The sequence below is a fragment of the Centruroides sculpturatus genome, unplaced genomic scaffold, assembly GCF_000671375.1.
Source record: "Centruroides sculpturatus isolate CEXI.00-Female unplaced genomic scaffold, Cexi_2.0 scaffold228, whole genome shotgun sequence".
Classification (NCBI taxonomy): Eukaryota; Metazoa; Arthropoda; class Arachnida; order Scorpiones; family Buthidae; genus Centruroides; species Centruroides sculpturatus.
In genome coordinates, this window is record NW_019384467.1 from 181,081 (window position 1) to 200,308 (window position 19,228).

The 19,228-nt window shown below is 30.4% G+C and overlaps 1 protein-coding gene across 1 annotated transcript in view; it reads right to left on the bottom strand.

Annotated features, from left to right (window-relative positions):
• Positions 1–19,228, bottom strand: part of LOC111621070 (homer protein homolog 2-like) — a 274,865-nt gene that overhangs the window by 51,674 nt on the left and 203,963 nt on the right. The window contains exon 5 of the mRNA XM_023363129.1: positions 15,887–16,008. Within this exon, the coding sequence (XP_023218897.1) occupies positions 15,887–16,008 (122 nt within the window). The remainder of the gene's footprint in view (positions 1–15,886; positions 16,009–19,228) is intronic.

Genomic DNA, 19,228 nt, shown 5'->3' on the forward strand with positions numbered 1-19,228 from the left:
CCGTTGGCTTTTTGAAAGTACAGCCACTGATTGGTCAGCAGACAATTACGCCACACGACATGATTTGCATAAGACTATGGCTTGGGAATCACAGATTTGCATAACGTTACGGCTGGTGATGGCTAATTGGTTGGCCAGGAATCACGCCACATTACATTTGCATAGTGATACGGTTCAGTAAGCACTAAATCGTCATCGAGTCCGATGTTGACGCTATAAAAAGGCGACAGTTTGACACACCGGATATACGTCACTCTCGTCTAAGTTTGACTTGGGAATTTTTTTGTTCAATAATAAATGTGAATTCTTCTTCCTGGAAAAAATAAGACATTTCCTGAAAATAATACCTAGCGCACTTTTCAGAGCAAAAATTAATATAAGACACTAGAGGGCGCCATCGTCGCGAGTCACCCTACACGTGTGTTTCTAGTGCTCCTTTTTCGTCCACGATAACTTTTTTAAAACTGTGTTTCCAACTGGATTATATACAGAATTTGCAAGCGGATTGTGAGAGGACTCCGTCAGTGTTCTTCGTTTTGGAATCGGTCTTACGGCTCCTGTGTTACGGACGTCCATAACTTTTGCTTTGTCTGGCCCCCATCGGGCCCCCCGTGTGCGCTCCTCTAACTTTTCCGATGGTATTCGAAGGCCCTAAGGTCTGTATGTCAATATACGAATTTTTGTTCTTATATGTTAATTATTAGTGATATTATAAACGCTTCTGGTAATACTATCAGACAAAGAACGCATATTTCGCCACGTGGCCGCTCTAGCCGCTCGGCGGGTTTGTAGCCGCTCGGCGCTCTCGTTCTGTTGCTCATCGTCTCCGGGCGATCATTCTTTGTCATCATGGCCCTACCCGAAAAGGACCTATTGGACAATATCTCCACCAGTCTGAGCATCATCATGGAGGCCATCCCGGGCAATTCCCAAGGCTCGATAACCACGAAAAAACGTAAGTGTGCGAGAGCAGCGGCCATGGATATGCATGCTGCTGCTAACAAACTTTACGGTATGGTGTTAGCCCTGCGTTCCAGCTCAAAGGGCAACCAACAACCTAGTTACGCAGACATTGTTAAGAAAGTAAGGCCGAACTGTAGCCACACTACTAGAATGATATCCGAAACGGTGGACACTATCCCCAGCCGTAACGTTTCCAAGGACCTCATCATTGAGCCTATAGAAATGGAAAATGGTAAAAAACTTTGTCCGGAAGAAGTAATGGAAACCATACAAGGAAATATAGATCCGGTAAGCCTAAACATTGGAATTAAGAACATTCATACTCTTCCCAGCGGGTGCCTCAAAGTCCGTGTTAAAACGGACCGTGATCTAGGCAACCTCAGGGAAGCTATTGAAAAATTGCCGGAGGTAAACAGTAAGGTGCGGATGACTACACCCAGCCTACGGAAACCGAGGATCATAATACTTAATGTCCCACAAGACGAAGAGAAGTCATCTCTTATGACCAGTATTTATGAGCAAAATGAGGAGATCCGGGAAAAGATGTCGCTGGATGAATTCTTGAAGGAGATTAGGGTTACCCACGCTATCTCCTCCAGGAGCAGTGAAGATTGCAGGCATGTGGTGATATCTGTTTCGCCAGGGATTCGCAACCTGCTGATACACCTAAAACACTTGAGCTATAGCTGGAGATCTCTAACTGTGGACGACTACATCCCGGTCATGCGTTGTTACAAATGCACTGGCTTCGGGCATATGGCCAAATCATGTGACTCATCAATGAGATGCAGCCACTGTGCCAAGAAACACTTATTTAAGGACTGCCCTCACCAGGAGGAAGAGCCAAAGTGTTTCAACTGTAACAAGGCGAATAAGAAGGATCAGGAGGGACACAGGTTTCGCACCGACCATAATGCCTTCTCTTTTGCATGCCCAATACTGAAAAATTATAAAAAATTCCTGGTCAAACAAACCATATATGAACAACAATAATATCAACAACGTTCCGACTCACTGTTCTNAAAAAATATATACGTATTTTGGAAATGTTGAGTCGAATTAGTCTAGAATCGATTAATTTTATGGAAGAAAATCTTTCAAACAGCCGTAGTCCGTAAACTTTACACGTGTCGGGTTGTGATTGGAAGGATTCGTAAGAAATCGGATTCCTAAAGAATGGAACGTATCTATATCTTATAGGGGGGGTCGACTGTAGATATGTTCCATGCATAAATCAAAAATTTAGAACAAAAATTTTTTTAAAAATTATACAAGAAAAATGGAAAAACAATTAAAATTAACACAAAATAAAACTAAAATGAAATAAAAAGTCATAAATCTTCCAATAATTCTAGTCCGAATTTTTAGTGAACTTTTTAACCATGTACTTCCCTGCTGACAACAGGCTCTCAGCATCTCTGGCATTTAAACATCCTTCATGTAGCCTACTTCTATATATTTCAATCTTCTCTGCCGTCATTGATAAAGTTGAGGAAGATAAAGATTTAATAATTGTTGCCTCGTTCCATTTCACTACTTGGTTTAATGTACTGTACACAACGGTGAGTGGAATCAATAATAACAAGGATGGTCTTAAGTTAAAATTAGTGCAAAAAAGTTCCTCTAATTTTGAAACACATGTTTCAAAATTAATTTCAACTAATTATAAATAATTATTACAAACTGAAAACTGTTTAATATATATATAAATATATCTTCATGTTTTAATAATTTACTGAAACTTACAAATATAAATTATAAATTTTTATTTTTTTTTTTTAATATACAGTATACAATGACTCATGAAAGTATTCAAACAGATAACATTTTAGGTAAGCAAAAATCAATTGCCGCTATACCAGCATATTAGTAAAAACATGAATTTTAAATGTTGAATATTTTTGATCAACTGCAGAACAATGAAAAGAACAATTTGTAACGTTTGAATCACTGACCATAAATGAAACATGAAAAATAAAAACAAATAAAATGTCATAAAATAAAATAAATATTCTGGTTTTATCTTGTATTTTATTTTAAATGGACTATAGCAGGGGTGGCCAACCTGCGGCTCGCGAGCCACATGCGGCTCTTTGAAGGATTATTTGTGGCTCTCGATAAATGTACCCCGAGTTCCCTTTTCATTTTTGTGTTATTATATTTTAAAAAATTATTATCGTTCCGTATGTGTTTCAAAATGTCTTTTAAATTACTAACAACAAATATGAAAGACTAAGTGCAACGTTGTAACAATTTTCATTTCTGTCCAAGTTAAGAATGATATGACTCATCGAAAACTGCGTGAACAAACATAAACAGTGGCGTAATCGTCCGTTATCGACCGACTCCAGACCAATTTTGAATTTGTAAACTGTCATTGCAATGGACAGTTGACATTGTGCTCTGGAAGAAACAATTTGTATCACTCTTGCTACGGATATAATTTGTAATCTGGAATTTTTGCATACCTTTTTAATACGTATTTAATTGCAGCTCGCGAAAAATTTCAAATTTTGAAAAATGGCTCGCACTATCAAGGAGCTTGGCCACCCCGGGAATATATAGTATCATTGCCAAATTCATAGAACTTCTAAAAGTTATGAAGAGATTCAGTGTTCATGCAGGTATCTTATAGTTTCTGTATCTCAATTCATTATGTAATGTTTCCTGCTTACACTGTAATGTAAGTTCTGATGATCTTGACTTTTCCCAAAGAATCTTAGCATCTTTTGTGCTAGCAAAGCAAGCTAATGCGGCATTAGTCTGACTGATCCTGGTATCTTATCAATGTTCATATAATCTCTGGGAGAAATTTCTGCTTATATATTCTATGTAAATGGTATTCACTCCAGGAAATTATTCTCCCAGTATTCAGATAATAAGTCGATGGCTGTTCTATATTTGTCTGGAGTACTTAACAGCTGGTGTATTATGAATTATGTTTGTAAACCACTCTGACAATATGTGATATAGCCAACTCTTTCTTTACTGGGAGCCATATTTCCTGACTTCATGAACTTTTTTTTGAAGGTTTGTATGCTCAGTACACAGGAAAATTGCAGGTTTGAATAAGATGGCAAATTGTTCTGTAACCAGTGTAATTAGAGAATACAAATGCTATCTTGAAAATCTTGTCCAATTTTTTATCTTTATCTTCTGTTTTGGTGCAGTGGTTGGAATGGGTGAAAAGTGTTTTGTAGAAAAGTCCCAAGTATAGGACATAATTCCACTGATTGCCACTGCAAAGTCATACTATTTATGGAAGTGGAGTCTTCCTTGGATGTTTGTTGTTTTGTTGGCTCAAATTTATATATTGGCACAATGATGTCCTATCAATAGGATGTGTACCTATTAATACAAGTTATGGATGATTAAGAGATATACTGTAAGGTCTCGTTTTATGCGGTGGATACGTTCTACAGAAAAGCGCATAAAAAAAGACTTTACTTGCCTTGAAAAAGTAGGGATACGTTCCGTAATTTTCTAAAATCGCATANTATCAAAAATTTAATCTTATAATTTAACAAATAACTTTCAGGTGGTCCATGGATAACAAATTTTTCAACAAACTATATTTCTGCTGTATATAAAAACTATCTTAAGCCCACTATTTTTCTTTCAAAGACTGTTGAAGTTCAACCAACAAAAGCCTTTTATCAGAAAACTGAATACAGTAAATAGACAAAAACCCCAAATTAGACAATAGTTGCTCCACTGAAGAAAACCAAGTTGTAACCAAAGAATTAGTGCTTACTAATTTTAATTTGTTATAAACCATCTGAGATCAGACCCTGACAGCTCTAGAATCCTGAACCAACAACTAAAAATAGCCTTAGTTAAACTTATAGCCAATGGCAGTCTACCCAATTCAGATCTGAAAACAGATCCAGGTATCAAATGATTAAGATGAAAAACTGATCTAATGAATCTCAATTGTGTCTTCTCCAGTCCATCAATAAGACATGGACCCCAAATACGGAAAAATAATATAATATACCTTATAGTAACAATATCATAAACATTTTTCTTATTAATAAATTTTACCTCTGAGCAAGTGCAAGCTTCAGACGATCATTTTCATATCTGAGTTGTGCTTCAGCAGTAGACTGAGGGAGGCTGGCTACTGAAGTTTTATCTTTTTGCTGATGTTTAGGACTGTCAGTTATCTAAAAAACAGAAGTGAATAATACTCTGAAAATTCTAAATCATTATGTACCCAAATAAACTGAAAATATATTTTGATTTAGGATTCTGTATATATAGATATAACAATCTTTTATTATAACAATATTTTTGTGACCACTATGTATGCATACATGCATTGTTTAATTTATTAGCAAGAAACAGACTTGGTGATGCCATGAGCTTGTCTTACTTATTACTATCTTGCTGTGTGTCATAAGAAACACTTAAATATTTATTTACTATAGACTGAATAAATAAGATAATATGAAACTCCTTACCATGTTTGCCAAGAATATAAGTATATGTGATTCAATCTATGAAAAAGATATCTGGAAATATAAATTTTGCTGTAGAGCAAAAAGACAAAAAGAAAAAAAAAAAAAAGAAGCTTAATGTAAATGTAGTCAAAATAGTCAAATTTTAGGTTTCAGTATCAAATGTTTCTAGTAATTCTTGATAGCATTTTAAGCTATAAACATTCTCTTAGTCTGTAGAATAAGATGCATTCAAAAAATGAAAACTGATTTTTCTGACTTAAGGTATCTTTCATAGATTGCATCACATGTATAGAATGATAAAGATCACCCTTATATCCATTTTAAAATGAAGAGAAGTGAGTGAAATAAAAAATGTTAAAAATTTTGCTAAGCAAATTAGGTATGCTCTATGGAATGTTGATATTTTTTAACTTCCAGTATTGGCCAGAAATGGATTATCCAGGCTGAAGTTAAACTTTTTAAATGGAACATATTTTTTAAATTTAGATTCAGATAAAAAAATTTTTTGTCTGTCACCTTGTATAATAAATATTTTATTCATCATATTTTTTCTATATTTTATACTGATACAATTTTTGTAAGTTTTTGTAAGTTAATAATAAACTTTATATATAAAGTTTAATTAAGTTATAATAAATTAAAATTAATTTAAAAACAAAAGTTTTCTCATTTCAGATGCAAAATTTACATAATCATTCACTATACTCATTAATTCAGAAAAATAATCAATCAATCGATTATTTATTTGATACAACTTTTTGCCTATACAAAGGGAATACAAAAGCTTTAAAAACAACATAATTACATACACTATGATAATTATCATTATTCAGGTACAGTTATATATGAGTTGAATTTAGAAAATTATTTTAGTATTTACTAAATAACAAAAATATTTATACAGTTTAAATAATGTTACAGAACTTAAATTATGATCATATAAAGAATTAATATTAAAATCAGTTAGCAAAAAATTATTTTTTAAATGTTCAGTATATTCACAAGATATAAGCAAATTATTTTTAAAATTTTCAAAATAAAGATTACCAAAAGAATAATTAGAAAAAAGTTTACATTAATTCTACAGCCATTTAAAAAAACAGTATATTTGTTAAGCCACACCTGTATTATCAAAAATTTAATCTTATAATTTAACAAATAACTTTCAGGTGGTCCATGGATAACAAATTTTTCAACAAACTATATTTCTGCTGTATATAAAAACTATCTTAAGCCCACTATTTTTCTTTCAAAGACTGTTGAAGTTCAACCAACAAAAGCCTTTTATCAGAAAACTGAATACAGTAAATAGACAAAAACCCCAAATTAGACAATAGTTGCTCCACTGAAGAAAACCAAGTTGTAACCAAAGAATTAGTGCTTACTAATTTTAATTTGTTATAAACCATCTGAGATCAGACCCTGACAGCTCTAGAATCCTGAACCAACAACTAAAAATAGCCTTAGTTAAACTTATAGCCAATGGCAGTCTACCCAATTCAGATCTGAAAACAGATCCAGGTATCAAATGATTAAGATGAAAAACTGATCTAATGAATCTCAATTGTGTCTTCTCCAGTCCATCAATAAGACATGGACCCCAAATACGGAAAAATAATATAATATACCTTATAGTAACAATATCATAAACATTTTTCTTATTAATAAATTTTACCTCTGAGCAAGTGCAAGCTTCAGACGATCATTTTCATATCTGAGTTGTGCTTCAGCAGTAGACTGAGGGAGGCTGGCTACTGAAGTTTTATCTTTTTGCTGATGTTTAGGACTGTCAGTTATCTAAAAAACAGAAGTGAATAATACTCTGAAAATTCTAAATCATTATATTAACAATATTTGAAAGTTTTTTCATTATGAATTAAAATAATTACTTAATAAAATAAGTTCATTAAGTTATTTAATTTTCAATGAAATTAAACAACTGACCTTTATTTTTATTTTTTAACTTTAATATTACTAATTTTAAATTTATTTAATAATGAAAAATTCATATTACAAATTATTTTTTATTTGCGATTTTAACCATACAATTTCAATTAATATATTAATTCAAAGTATACACTTGAATTAATAGTTAATTATAAGTAACTATAATATTTCAAATTTTATATCTCTNAAGTTAAACTTTGAAGTTTTTTCTTCAAAATTAATGCATTTCTTTCGTTTTTTTTAGTTTTAAGTATTTTTAATGTTTAATTACATTTATATCAAAAATTGCTAGGAACTAAAGCGATTAAGGTAGATCTAGCTGTCCTTTACATCCATAAAGGTTATATGTCAGTGGAACAAATGGAATGAGCTTTGAGCGTCCCACGATTTTTGGAGACTGTCTATACGCGGGCTTCCTAAACAAGCCTATATGTATGTTTGTCCAAAAAAATTTTGGATGAAATACAAACCGCACAACTTCAAAATCGCATAAAAAAAATCCGCATAAAACGAGACCTTACAGTATTCAAAACAATGATCTGAAACTAATGATAGCAGATGAACTCAAACAGTTTGTACAGTGCAGAAGTGCAGATTATTTCTTGAAAGCAAAGCTCTTTTTAGAGCAAACTGGCATGATGGTGTTAACCAGAAATCCTTCCCAAACTGTGACAAACAAGACATGAACACTTGCCAAACAGCCAGGTTTGAGGTCAGTACTCACAGGAACAGCTGAGCCCTAAACTATTTTTTGAAGCCAAGATGCATAAACTGGACTGGCTGTTAAGACTGCTTGAGAATAAAAGGTCTCATTTGATATATTTCCTGGAAAATGCCTTGGCTTCTCTGTTGACCAATCTATTGGTTCAGAGTTGGTGATTATTTCCTTGTTAGAAGTGAAGGTATACGTGGACAAGAGATTAGGGTGAATGCTGTCCTTCACATACTGTTTCTACAAGATCAACATCATAGCTTTGTATCCAACAGCTCCTATGTCTGAATAAGCTGTGCTAGAGAATGCCCTAGTTCTTAAAATGGTTTTGCAGTGCAGCAAGTTTAGTCATTTGAGATGCACTCCATCTAATAACCCAAAATATTACCAGCCATTGAACTTTTATCTTCAGAAGTAGGGAATGTCTGTCAGCTCACCACTATCAGTCATTTTAGTCAAACTTATCATGCAGGATATAATCCAAGGTTTTCTTTGCTCCTCTCATGATTCATTATCCTATCCTATTCCTAAGATATGTCAATGATAGTTTCTTGCCATCAGCAGTAGTTAGCTTTTGTACAACATTTATCCTCAATCTATCCAACAACAACTTTTACTATTGAGAAGGAAGATAATGAACAAACCATCCCATTTTTGAATATCCACAAACTTAAATTGTCCATGGAGATTAAATTTGTTAAAAATTTCAAAAGCAATATTTTCCTTAATTCCCATTGCTTCTTTCTAACCATCTCAGTATGTAAATATAGCCATCAGTGTTTTAATATGCAGGGCACACCTAGTTCCTTCCTTTTTGTAAATAAGAAGAGATGGAGTTTATTAAGATTGCAATTAGAAAAGCTGGCTATAATATAGGCAAATACAATGCCATTAGGGCTAAAATAATTAAAATCATCATGACTATCTTTGTTAAATATGAATGATAGAATTTATACCTTCCTATCCTGTACCTAGGATATATTATTTTACACCTCCCCTGCCTATTAAAAAAAACATGGGTATTATCTATCCATCAAACCACAATCTTCCTTATAGTGAAGGGTTTCCATTCCATTCTTGACCACCTTAAAATTTTTATTTCCTAAGATTTTGTGTAACATATCATGTAAATTATTAAATCAGTTCATGATTTTCCCACATGATTTTTGTTGTTATTATTTGAAAAATATCAGAAATTCTCAAAAAAGTATAAGTATCTGATTTTTCCATCAATCTCCAATTGATTCCATAAGTTCCATTAATTAACCTCTTTCAAAATTCCATCGACCCCAGGAGAACTACAGTATATTGATCCTATTGGGAATCCCTGTTATAGAGGTTGGTATGCAAAAACAGGAACCTACACAGTTCTTGAAAAATTGAGAATTTACCAAATTCTGTTAAGACAAGGTTCTAGCATTACCACAATTTCATACATTAAGCAATTTATAGGATGTTTTGACTAGGATGATTTATCAGAATAATATCAAACATGGAAGACAAACCACGAAATTGTCTACAAGAGTTCTGGAGCATGACATGGTTGGATTCTTTTGCTCTGTTTGTGTATGGAATGTGACATTTTGTTCATTTGGAAGACTCCATACATTGTAACCAACAATCTCTGTAACCTCTCACTGATGTTGACTTGCTGGACTTATGGATCTCACTCTTTAAGGTAGTAATGAAACAGCATAGATATTACAGGGACTCTTCCCTCATCCTCTTATCATTGTCCAAATATCTTTCATTAGCTTGTATTTGTGTACTGGGATACACCATGTCTTAATTGGTAAGGTTAGCTAGTCATAATTTATAAACTAGTTTTGTAACAATAGTTAAATGTGCAATGCAAGTTTAAAAAGTTTTATTAGTATTTATTATTTTTAATAATAATAATAATAAGGTAGGGCGTNTATTTTAAATAAAATAAAATAAAAATATGATTAAAATTGCAGCCTGGCATTGTCACAATAAATAATAGCTTGTCTTTGTTTTAAAATTTAATGGTGATTAAGCTTTTATATCAGCTTCTAGTCTGAAAACATATCACACCTTTTGAAATGTTTTAATTTGGACACCAAGAGACCTTTTTTTGACTTTTCTATTTTATTAAATATGCATTGCAGTCACTTATGTTCCTCTTCAGTTTAAAGTAGATGCTTTTTGTGTTATAAGTTCTTTTACAAATTCACTGAAGACTATACATTAAATATACATTCTCCCTTTTATTGGTTTTATCTGAGACAGTTTCTAAAAATATATTAGACCATTGGCTGTTCTAATTTTCTAAAAGAGAATTTTTAATTTTAGAATCACATTTTCTTTTTTCTCTTTAACAGTTTTATTTTATTTTATACAAGACTAGAATTTCTCATTTTCCCCTTAAAATGATCTAGAGATCCAATTATCTTTTATTAGTAAAATATAGGTTGTTCATCTTTACATGTTTATTCTGAGTTACTGTAATGTTTATACAAACCATTATAAACATTCATTGTTTTTCTTGTACACTGAAAGCTGGCCAGATGTTTGAGCAATACAGACTGTTGCAGCAAAGGATCCAGGATCAAATTCCAGTTGAGATTGCTACAAAAAGTTTCCACTTAGAACCACCTGTGTGTGTTCTCCATCCAACACTCATACTGTACCAGTGGCTAAATGGATTTGATCCTTAAACAGTGGTAGTCAGCTTGGGTTCATGCTTGGGCTGGTGCATATTCCAGGTTTTCTTTGTATCAATAATGTCTGAATAGGGGCCACTTTTCCTTAAAACACCACCCGAAAGGCACATTCTTTCAATTGAAGAATCATGTTGCATGCCAGTATCTAAAACTAATGAATTGACATACTTGCACATTGAAAAAATTATTTGCTTGTTAAGTAGTTCATATGCTACTCAGTTTCAATTTTTTTGCATAGCATATGAGCTAGTCAAAACAAATATTGATATACTTATATAATTGGGCTGCAATTTGAAAAAATTCTACAAAGTTTAAGATAACTATTTACAAATGCAAAGTCAGTCGAGTATTGTGCCATGTTTCATAATTTCTGTCAGGTAATAACAAAAACTTACCTAGTCTGGCATGTGTTATATAGAGAATGTAGCTTTCTAGGCAATGTGAAAATATTCATTTAAATTATAAAAGCTGTCTTCTGAAAGTATAGAGCATGTTGTGAGAGATATGCATAAAATTTTGGTGTGGAATGGCTTTTATAGGTGAATATATTTTAATATCTAAATTTATTGAAGTGTCTGTTTTCTAAGAAATTTCTTTAGATACTAATTAAAAAGTATTTTACCAAGAGTAAAATTCAGAGTCAGAGTCGCCAGAGTTGAAAGGATTTTACTCAAACTCCTCTCTAAAATGCATCTCAGACTCCACAACACTGATTATAACTATTTATTTAAATCCAGAAAATGGTTTTAAACTAATTAAATGGTGTTCTTAATTTTGTCATTGGAAGTTACAACATAAGTGACCTTGAAATAAGATCAACAAAAAGTTCCATCATTCAAAGCATTACTTCCAATGTAACTATATTAAGAAAATGAATATCATATCTTCAGTACTTTTGAAATGAAAGAAGTGCAAGGGATTATATACATATATACTGTATATAGGGTAACTCTACTGATAAATAATCAGCTACTAGTGAATGATTATCAAGTTTTGTTTGCTGATATTCTAAGTTAAGGTGTCAAATAATGCCAGTAAATGAACAAGACTAATGAATGACATTTTATAGCAGTAAAATAACCACATATGACTTCCTACCAATAGTTGGTGGTCATTTACTGGGTTTTATTTGTCTTTATAAGATCATGCTTAATTTTAATACAGATATTTTTAGATTGCACCACCTTTCTATTAAACAAGAAAAACTTGCATGCTTGCTTAATTTAATCTCATTAATTAGGTACAAATAGTAACTATACAAAATAATTCTGAATTACATCTTCACCTTAAATGGTCATTCACCCTATGTAAACAAATACTAAAAGTTAGCTAAAACTAAATGCTAAATAGATAAAATTAGCAAGACGTATTTTTTTACATAAAACAGTATATTTCAGTATGCTAAACTGTTAGCACTTATGTTTATTATTTTAAAAGTTCAAATATATATACATATATAATAGAATATATGAAAATGTGTACCACAATTTTAGAAAGCAACACACAAAATATACTATGATAGAGCCACAAATGCAGACAAAACCATCTGTCATGACTGACCAAATAAGAAATGAAATAAAATCACATATATCTTAAATATATTCATCCCAAACAACTAAAATACAGGTATCCAAAATATGAATAGTTGGGGAAAAATCAATAAATACAGAAACTTGTCCAAGAAATAAAGCACAAGTGGAAGATGGATAAGATAATTTTTTGCCTGTAATTCTCTTCCTTAAGAGTAATTCCATATGTTCTATATAGATTATACTGTAGAAATACTAGAACTTATATATCATGCTGTAGAAAGCAACAATATTAAATACATGTCNATTATATGTTTCAATTTAAGATCCTAGTTAAAAAAAAAGAATTCAAATTTATCATTCAAAACACTTTTAAATTCAAATTTTGTACGTTAAGGTTGACTATTTGAATTTTTGTATTCCATTCTAGAATTGTTTCAAAAGTGAATAAATGTGTAATATTACACACCTGAGAACCCTTGTGTAACTCCAGTATATTGTGTATGTAGAAATGGATTAACATTTTTGATCCTTCTCTTTTTTTGAACCTTCTTCAGATCCAGTTTTTCTTGGAAAATTATGAATCCAAAACAAATGAATTCATGAGTTCTAAATGCATATTATTTTATGGAATATTTAACAAAATTTCAAATTCAAAAATTATCTCAATGCACATACTTTTTGTAAAATATATCGTGTATGTAGTTTCTACATACACAATACATTGGAGTCATACAAGGGTTCTCAGGTGTATAATATGCAGCAACTCCAATTTATAGAGTTTGTGATATTTGAAATTTGTAATGATGCATGTTTGGTATCCGGTCAAGCTAGCCTGAAAACAGCATCAATACAATGTTAAAAGTAGTAGCAAGCTTTTTCTAATAATAAAAGGAAATAAGAATAAACAGTTTTCTTGTTAATTCATTAGTATATTTTTGCTGTAAAGTGTGTAAATACTTTAAATAAATAGGGAAAATATAGAAATAAATAAATTATTTACATAAAATTTACTAATAAATAACATTAACACTTTAACAAATTGGAAACAGATTTTGCCTTAGCATATTTTCTATAGATAGATAGATAGATAGATATTTAAATTTGATTCTGTCCCTGGTTAATTCTAACAAACACTAATATTAATAAACATGTGTCTGCATTTCCTCTTCAAACAACCTTCCTTTCTTTGAAAAGATTTGAATAACCATTTAAATACTGTCAGTATTAATTTGCATGCAAAAATGAAATTAACTTGATAAAATTTAATCTAATGTTGTTTTATGTTTCTTTTTCGTCTATGTTTAAGAGTTCTTCTTTGCTTAGGTACTATTTTATTCAAAAGAAATTCTGTCAATCCTCTTGACCAAAACTTAATTTACAATAATCTTTCTATTAACAACACAAAATTAAAAAGTAATTGAAAATCAATGAATGTCAACTAGAGAAGTTATTTTCAGAAATATTTTTATCCTGGACAGGGATAATTTCAATGGCTGGAATGGAAGAGAGGAGCACTATTATGGGAAGAGTGAAATTGGGCACATTTTCACTTCTAATTAGTTTAAAATAACTTAGACAGTAAAACTGATGCAACAGAGCTCATCTACATTAAATAAGTTTCAAAATAATACATAAAACATAAATTTGATTCATATGCAAGTACCCAAATAAACTGGAAATATATTTTGCCTTTATATTCTGTATATATAGATATAACAATCTTTTATTATAACAATATTTTTGTGACCACTATGTATGCATACATGCATTGTTTAATTTATTAGCAAGAAACAGACTTGGTGATGCCATGAGCTTGTCTTACTTATTACTATCTTGCTGTGTGTCATAAGAAACACTTAAATATTTATTTACTATAGACTGAATAAATAAGATAATATGAAACTCCTTACCATGTTTGCCAAGAATATAAGTATATGTGATTCAATCTATGAAAAAGATATCTGGAAATATAAATTTTGCTGTAGAGCAAAAAGACAAAAAGAAAAAAAAAAAAAAGAAGCTTAATGTAAATGTAGTCAAAATAGTCAAATTTTAGGTTTCAGTATCAAATGTTTCTAGTAATTCTTGATAGCATTTTAAGCTATAAACATTCTCTTAGTCTGTAGAATAAGATGCATTCAAAAAATGAAAACTGATTTTTCTGACTTAAGGTATCTTTCATAGATTGCATCACATGTATAGAATGATAAAGATCACCCTTATATCCATTTTAAAATGAAGAGAAGTGAGTGAAATAAAAAATGTTAAAAATTTTGCTAAGCAAATTAGGTATGCTCTATGGAATGTTGATATTTTTTAACTTCCAGTATTGGCCAGAAATGGATTATCCAGGCTGAAGTTAAACTTTTTAAATGGAACATATTTTTTAAATTTAGATTCAGATAAAAAAATTTTTTGTCTGTCACCTTGTATAATAAATATTTTATTCATCATATTTTTTCTATATTTTATACTGATACAATTTTTGTAAGTTTTTGTAAGTTAATAATAAACTTTATATATAAAGTTTAATTAAGTTATAATAAATTAAAATTAATTTAAAAACAAAAGTTTTCTCATTTCAGATGCAAAATTTACATAATCATTCACTATACTCATTAATTCAGAAAAATAATCAATCAATCGATTATTTATTTGATACAACTTTTTGCCTATACAAAGGGAATACAAAAGCTTTAAAAACAACATAATTACATACACTATGATAATTATCATTATTCAGGTACAGTTATATATGAGTTGAATTTAGAAAATTATTTTAGTATTTACTAAATAACAAAAATATTTATACAGTTTAAATAATGTTACAGAACTTAAATTATGATCATATAAAGAATTAATATTAAAATCAGTTAGCAAAAAATTATTTTTTAAATGTTCAGTATATTCACAAGATATAAGCAAATTATTTTTAAAATTTTCAAAATAAAGATTACCAAAAGAATAATTAGAAAAAAGTTTACATTAATTCTACAGCCATTTAAAAAAACAGTATATTTGTTAAGCCACACCTGTATTATCAAAAATTTAATCTTATAATTTAACAAATAACTTTCAGGTGGTCCATGGATAACAAATTTTTCAACAAACTATATTTCTGCTGTATATAAAAACTATCTTAAGCCCACTATTTTTCTTTCAAAGACTGTTGAAGTTCAACCAACAAAAGCCTTTTATCAGAAAACTGAATACAGTAAATAGACAAAAACCCCAAATTAGACAATAGTTGCTCCACTGAAGAAAACCAAGTTGTAACCAAAGAATTAGTGCTTACTAATTTTAATTTGTTATAAACCATCTGAGATCAGACCCTGACAGCTCTAGAATCCTGAACCAACAACTAAAAATAGCCTTAGTTAAACTTATAGCCAATGGCAGTCTACCCAATTCAGATCTGAAAACAGATCCAGGTATCAAATGATTAAGATGAAAAACTGATCTAATGAATCTCAATTGTGTCTTCTCCAGTCCATCAATAAGACATGGACCCCAAATACGGAAAAATAATATAATATACCTTATAGTAACAATATCATAAACATTTTTCTTATTAATAAATTTTACCTCTGAGCAAGTGCAAGCTTCAGACGATCATTTTCATATCTGAGTTGTGCTTCAGCAGTAGACTGAGGGAGGCTGGCTACTGAAGTTTTATCTTTTTGCTGATGTTTAGGACTGTCAGTTATCTAAAAAACAGAAGTGAATAATACTCTGAAAATTCTAAATCATTATATTAACAATATTTGAAAGTTTTTTCATTATGAATTAAAATAATTACTTAATAAAATAAGTTCATTAAGTTATTTAATTTTCAATGAAATTAAACAACTGACCTTTATTTTTATTTTTTAACTTTAATATTACTAATTTTAAATTTATTTAATAATGAAAAATTCATATTACAAATTATTTTTTATTTGCGATTTTAACCATACAATTTCAATTAATATATTAATTCAAAGTATACACTTGAATTAATAGTTAATTATAAGTAACTATAATATTTCAAATTTTATATCTCTAAATATATATGAAATTATTGATAATTAATACATTTTTAACTAATGTTAATTTATTATAAAATTGGAAATAATTTTTACAGTAAAATTTTTAAGAGAAAATGAAAATATTAGTATTATAGCATTAAAATTGAGTTTTGTTATTGTTTAAAATATTAGATACTAGATTTTAATAAAATTTTGCATAAAAGCAATCTAAATTTTCATTTCATACATGTGAAAATATAAAATTTATTCCTTTTATATATGTACAGTACATATATTACAATTATTAAAGTAAAACAATAAGAGGAAATAAATCACCATAATATAGCAATTAGAAAACTTAAAAGTATATAATTGAATGTAAAATAATTTATAATGGCTTTCTATCATTCTAACATTTGTAAAGAATGGAAACACATCAATTTGGATAATATATATATTAATAATTGTAATAAACACGAAGTCATATTACATTGTAAACAAATCACAAAAAAAAACCAAACTTTTCAATTAATATTAAAATGCAAGTACAATAAATTCTTTAAGCTTTTATTTATTTACTGTAAATGATAATGTTTTCCATTATTTAATTTAAAATTTCTTTATTAATTAAATTTAAAAACTGTATAATTTTAAAAGTTACAAAAACTTATTATCTATGTTTATTATCATTTGTACAGTAAATCCCATTTACCATAGATTGTTTCAATTTTCAAACGACATTAATCAAAATCACTTTTGATTTAGGATTCAAATTGATGTTACAGCTTAGTAAAATAATAAATTTTTAATTTTATTATCAAGTTATTTTATATGCATTCATGAATTAATTAATGCCAGGAGTGGGATTATTTATTAACATGACCTTTCATGAAAAGGATAAGCAAAATTTTGAATGAATTTCATCTGATGAAGACCTGACAAAAAGCATTCAAATTAAAGACTACTTGGAACAATGGATGAATAATTAATCTATCAGAACAGAAGAAACTTGTAACAATTTTCAGTGGAACTTTAAGAGGAGTTTTATAACAATCAGTAAAAATAAAAAGAATAAAGTGATATACAAATTTTGATATAAAGTAAGTATTAGAAAAAATAACTTGTTTTAAAGAAATCAAAAATTTTAGTTTAAAAATGAAATCATTCTGAATAGTTCCAACTAAGAATTCAACAAATAAGAAAAACTCGGATTTTTCTTATTTGATTAATAGATTCTTGCTGAATTCATCTTTATTTTTTGAGACTTAACTGAGAATGATGATATAATTAATCAAGAAACTTTTTCCATTCAAAGAGAAATCACCATAATGAATTTGTAAATTCGCTATGATAATTTGATTGAAGTTAATTGACAATTAATTAAGAATGAGAAAGATATTCTTCTGTTACTGCAGTTTTAATAGATTATTTAACAAATAATAAATATCCAGACATCCGCAAGGAATATCTTAGATGTAAGGTACTATTTGCAATTGAAGAACACAAACTGGAGCCAGAAGTATTCTGGGACTACATAAACACAGTAAGAATTGGCTCAGTTCCAATGACATTACATTGGTCAAGGCTGATAAAAGCAATGCAGTCGTGATCATGAAAAGGGCAACCTACATCGATCTATTATAGCAATATATAATAGACATGCAATGTCAGCTCTCTGATGCCTCTTATACAATGAAACTACAAAGTTGTGTTGGTAAATTCATGTGCATTGGCCTAGTAGTGGCACTAGGCCTGCAGCACACAATAGTCAGCTCCCGGACACACCCACCTGTTTGCCTTTGCTAAAATTCAGAAATCAGGTCAGCAATTGCATCCTGTGATCGATAAAGCCAGATCCCCAATGTTCTTGTTGGAAGAACGGATCCATCATTTGTTAAAGCACCACCTTCAAGCATATACATACATGGTCTCCGATTCATGTGCACTTCTCCCCAAACTTTCAGATATTAATTTAAATAACTGAATAAATATCTTAATGTTCAATTTTGTATCCATGTTTTTGGGTTTTAAGAGATTTCTTTCTCAGCACTACTCCTGATGCTCAGAATTTCCATTCCCAGATATTAGAGCTGGCACACCTATTGTGCTATTCATCCTTTTTTTTTTTATAACTTCTTCATGCACACCAGGGTGTATAATAAACAAAAATGTACTTACTCATGCCTCTAACCGGTGTGCAGAAATACAAAAATAAATAATTTTGTAAAAACAAATGTTTTCCGAACACCTTCCGTGCCCTTCTTCAGGTAAAAAATTAGCCAAGAAACTGGAGCTGAAGAACATCACAATGGATACCCAGGAAGTGCCTAAATTATTTGCGTTCGCGAAGACACACAAAGAAGGCCAACAAATTGGAGAAAGCAATCCACAACATAGTTAAGTTGCATTAGGTGGCTATACATTCTCCATCTCAGATCCTGTGGAATTAATCAATCAATTAAAACTGATCACATCTCCTGATTGCATCACGGTTTTGGATTTTAAATCTTTATATCCGTCCATTAAGATTCCACTGTGTTTTTGCGCTCTTAGAGACCTCCTGTTTGCGAGAGTGAATGACGTGTCCCTACATCAAAACGTGCTAGAATTAGCTCACCTGGCTTGTTACGGTTCAGTGTTCCAATTCAACGGACAAACATATACACAATCGAGGGGTGTCCCAATGGGCAGTCCTGTGTCCGGAGACTTGTGCAAGTTGGTGGTGAGACAATTAGAAGTGAGGACCTTACTGGGATTCATGAATGAAATCATGCTTTACAGGCAATATGTAGATGATGTTATTATTGTATGGAAAACTACACCAAACTTAGCACGATTTGTGGAAGAGATGAATGATAATCCATATTATCTATATATATGTCTGTATATATAGTCTGCCACTCGAAGTAGATCAACACAG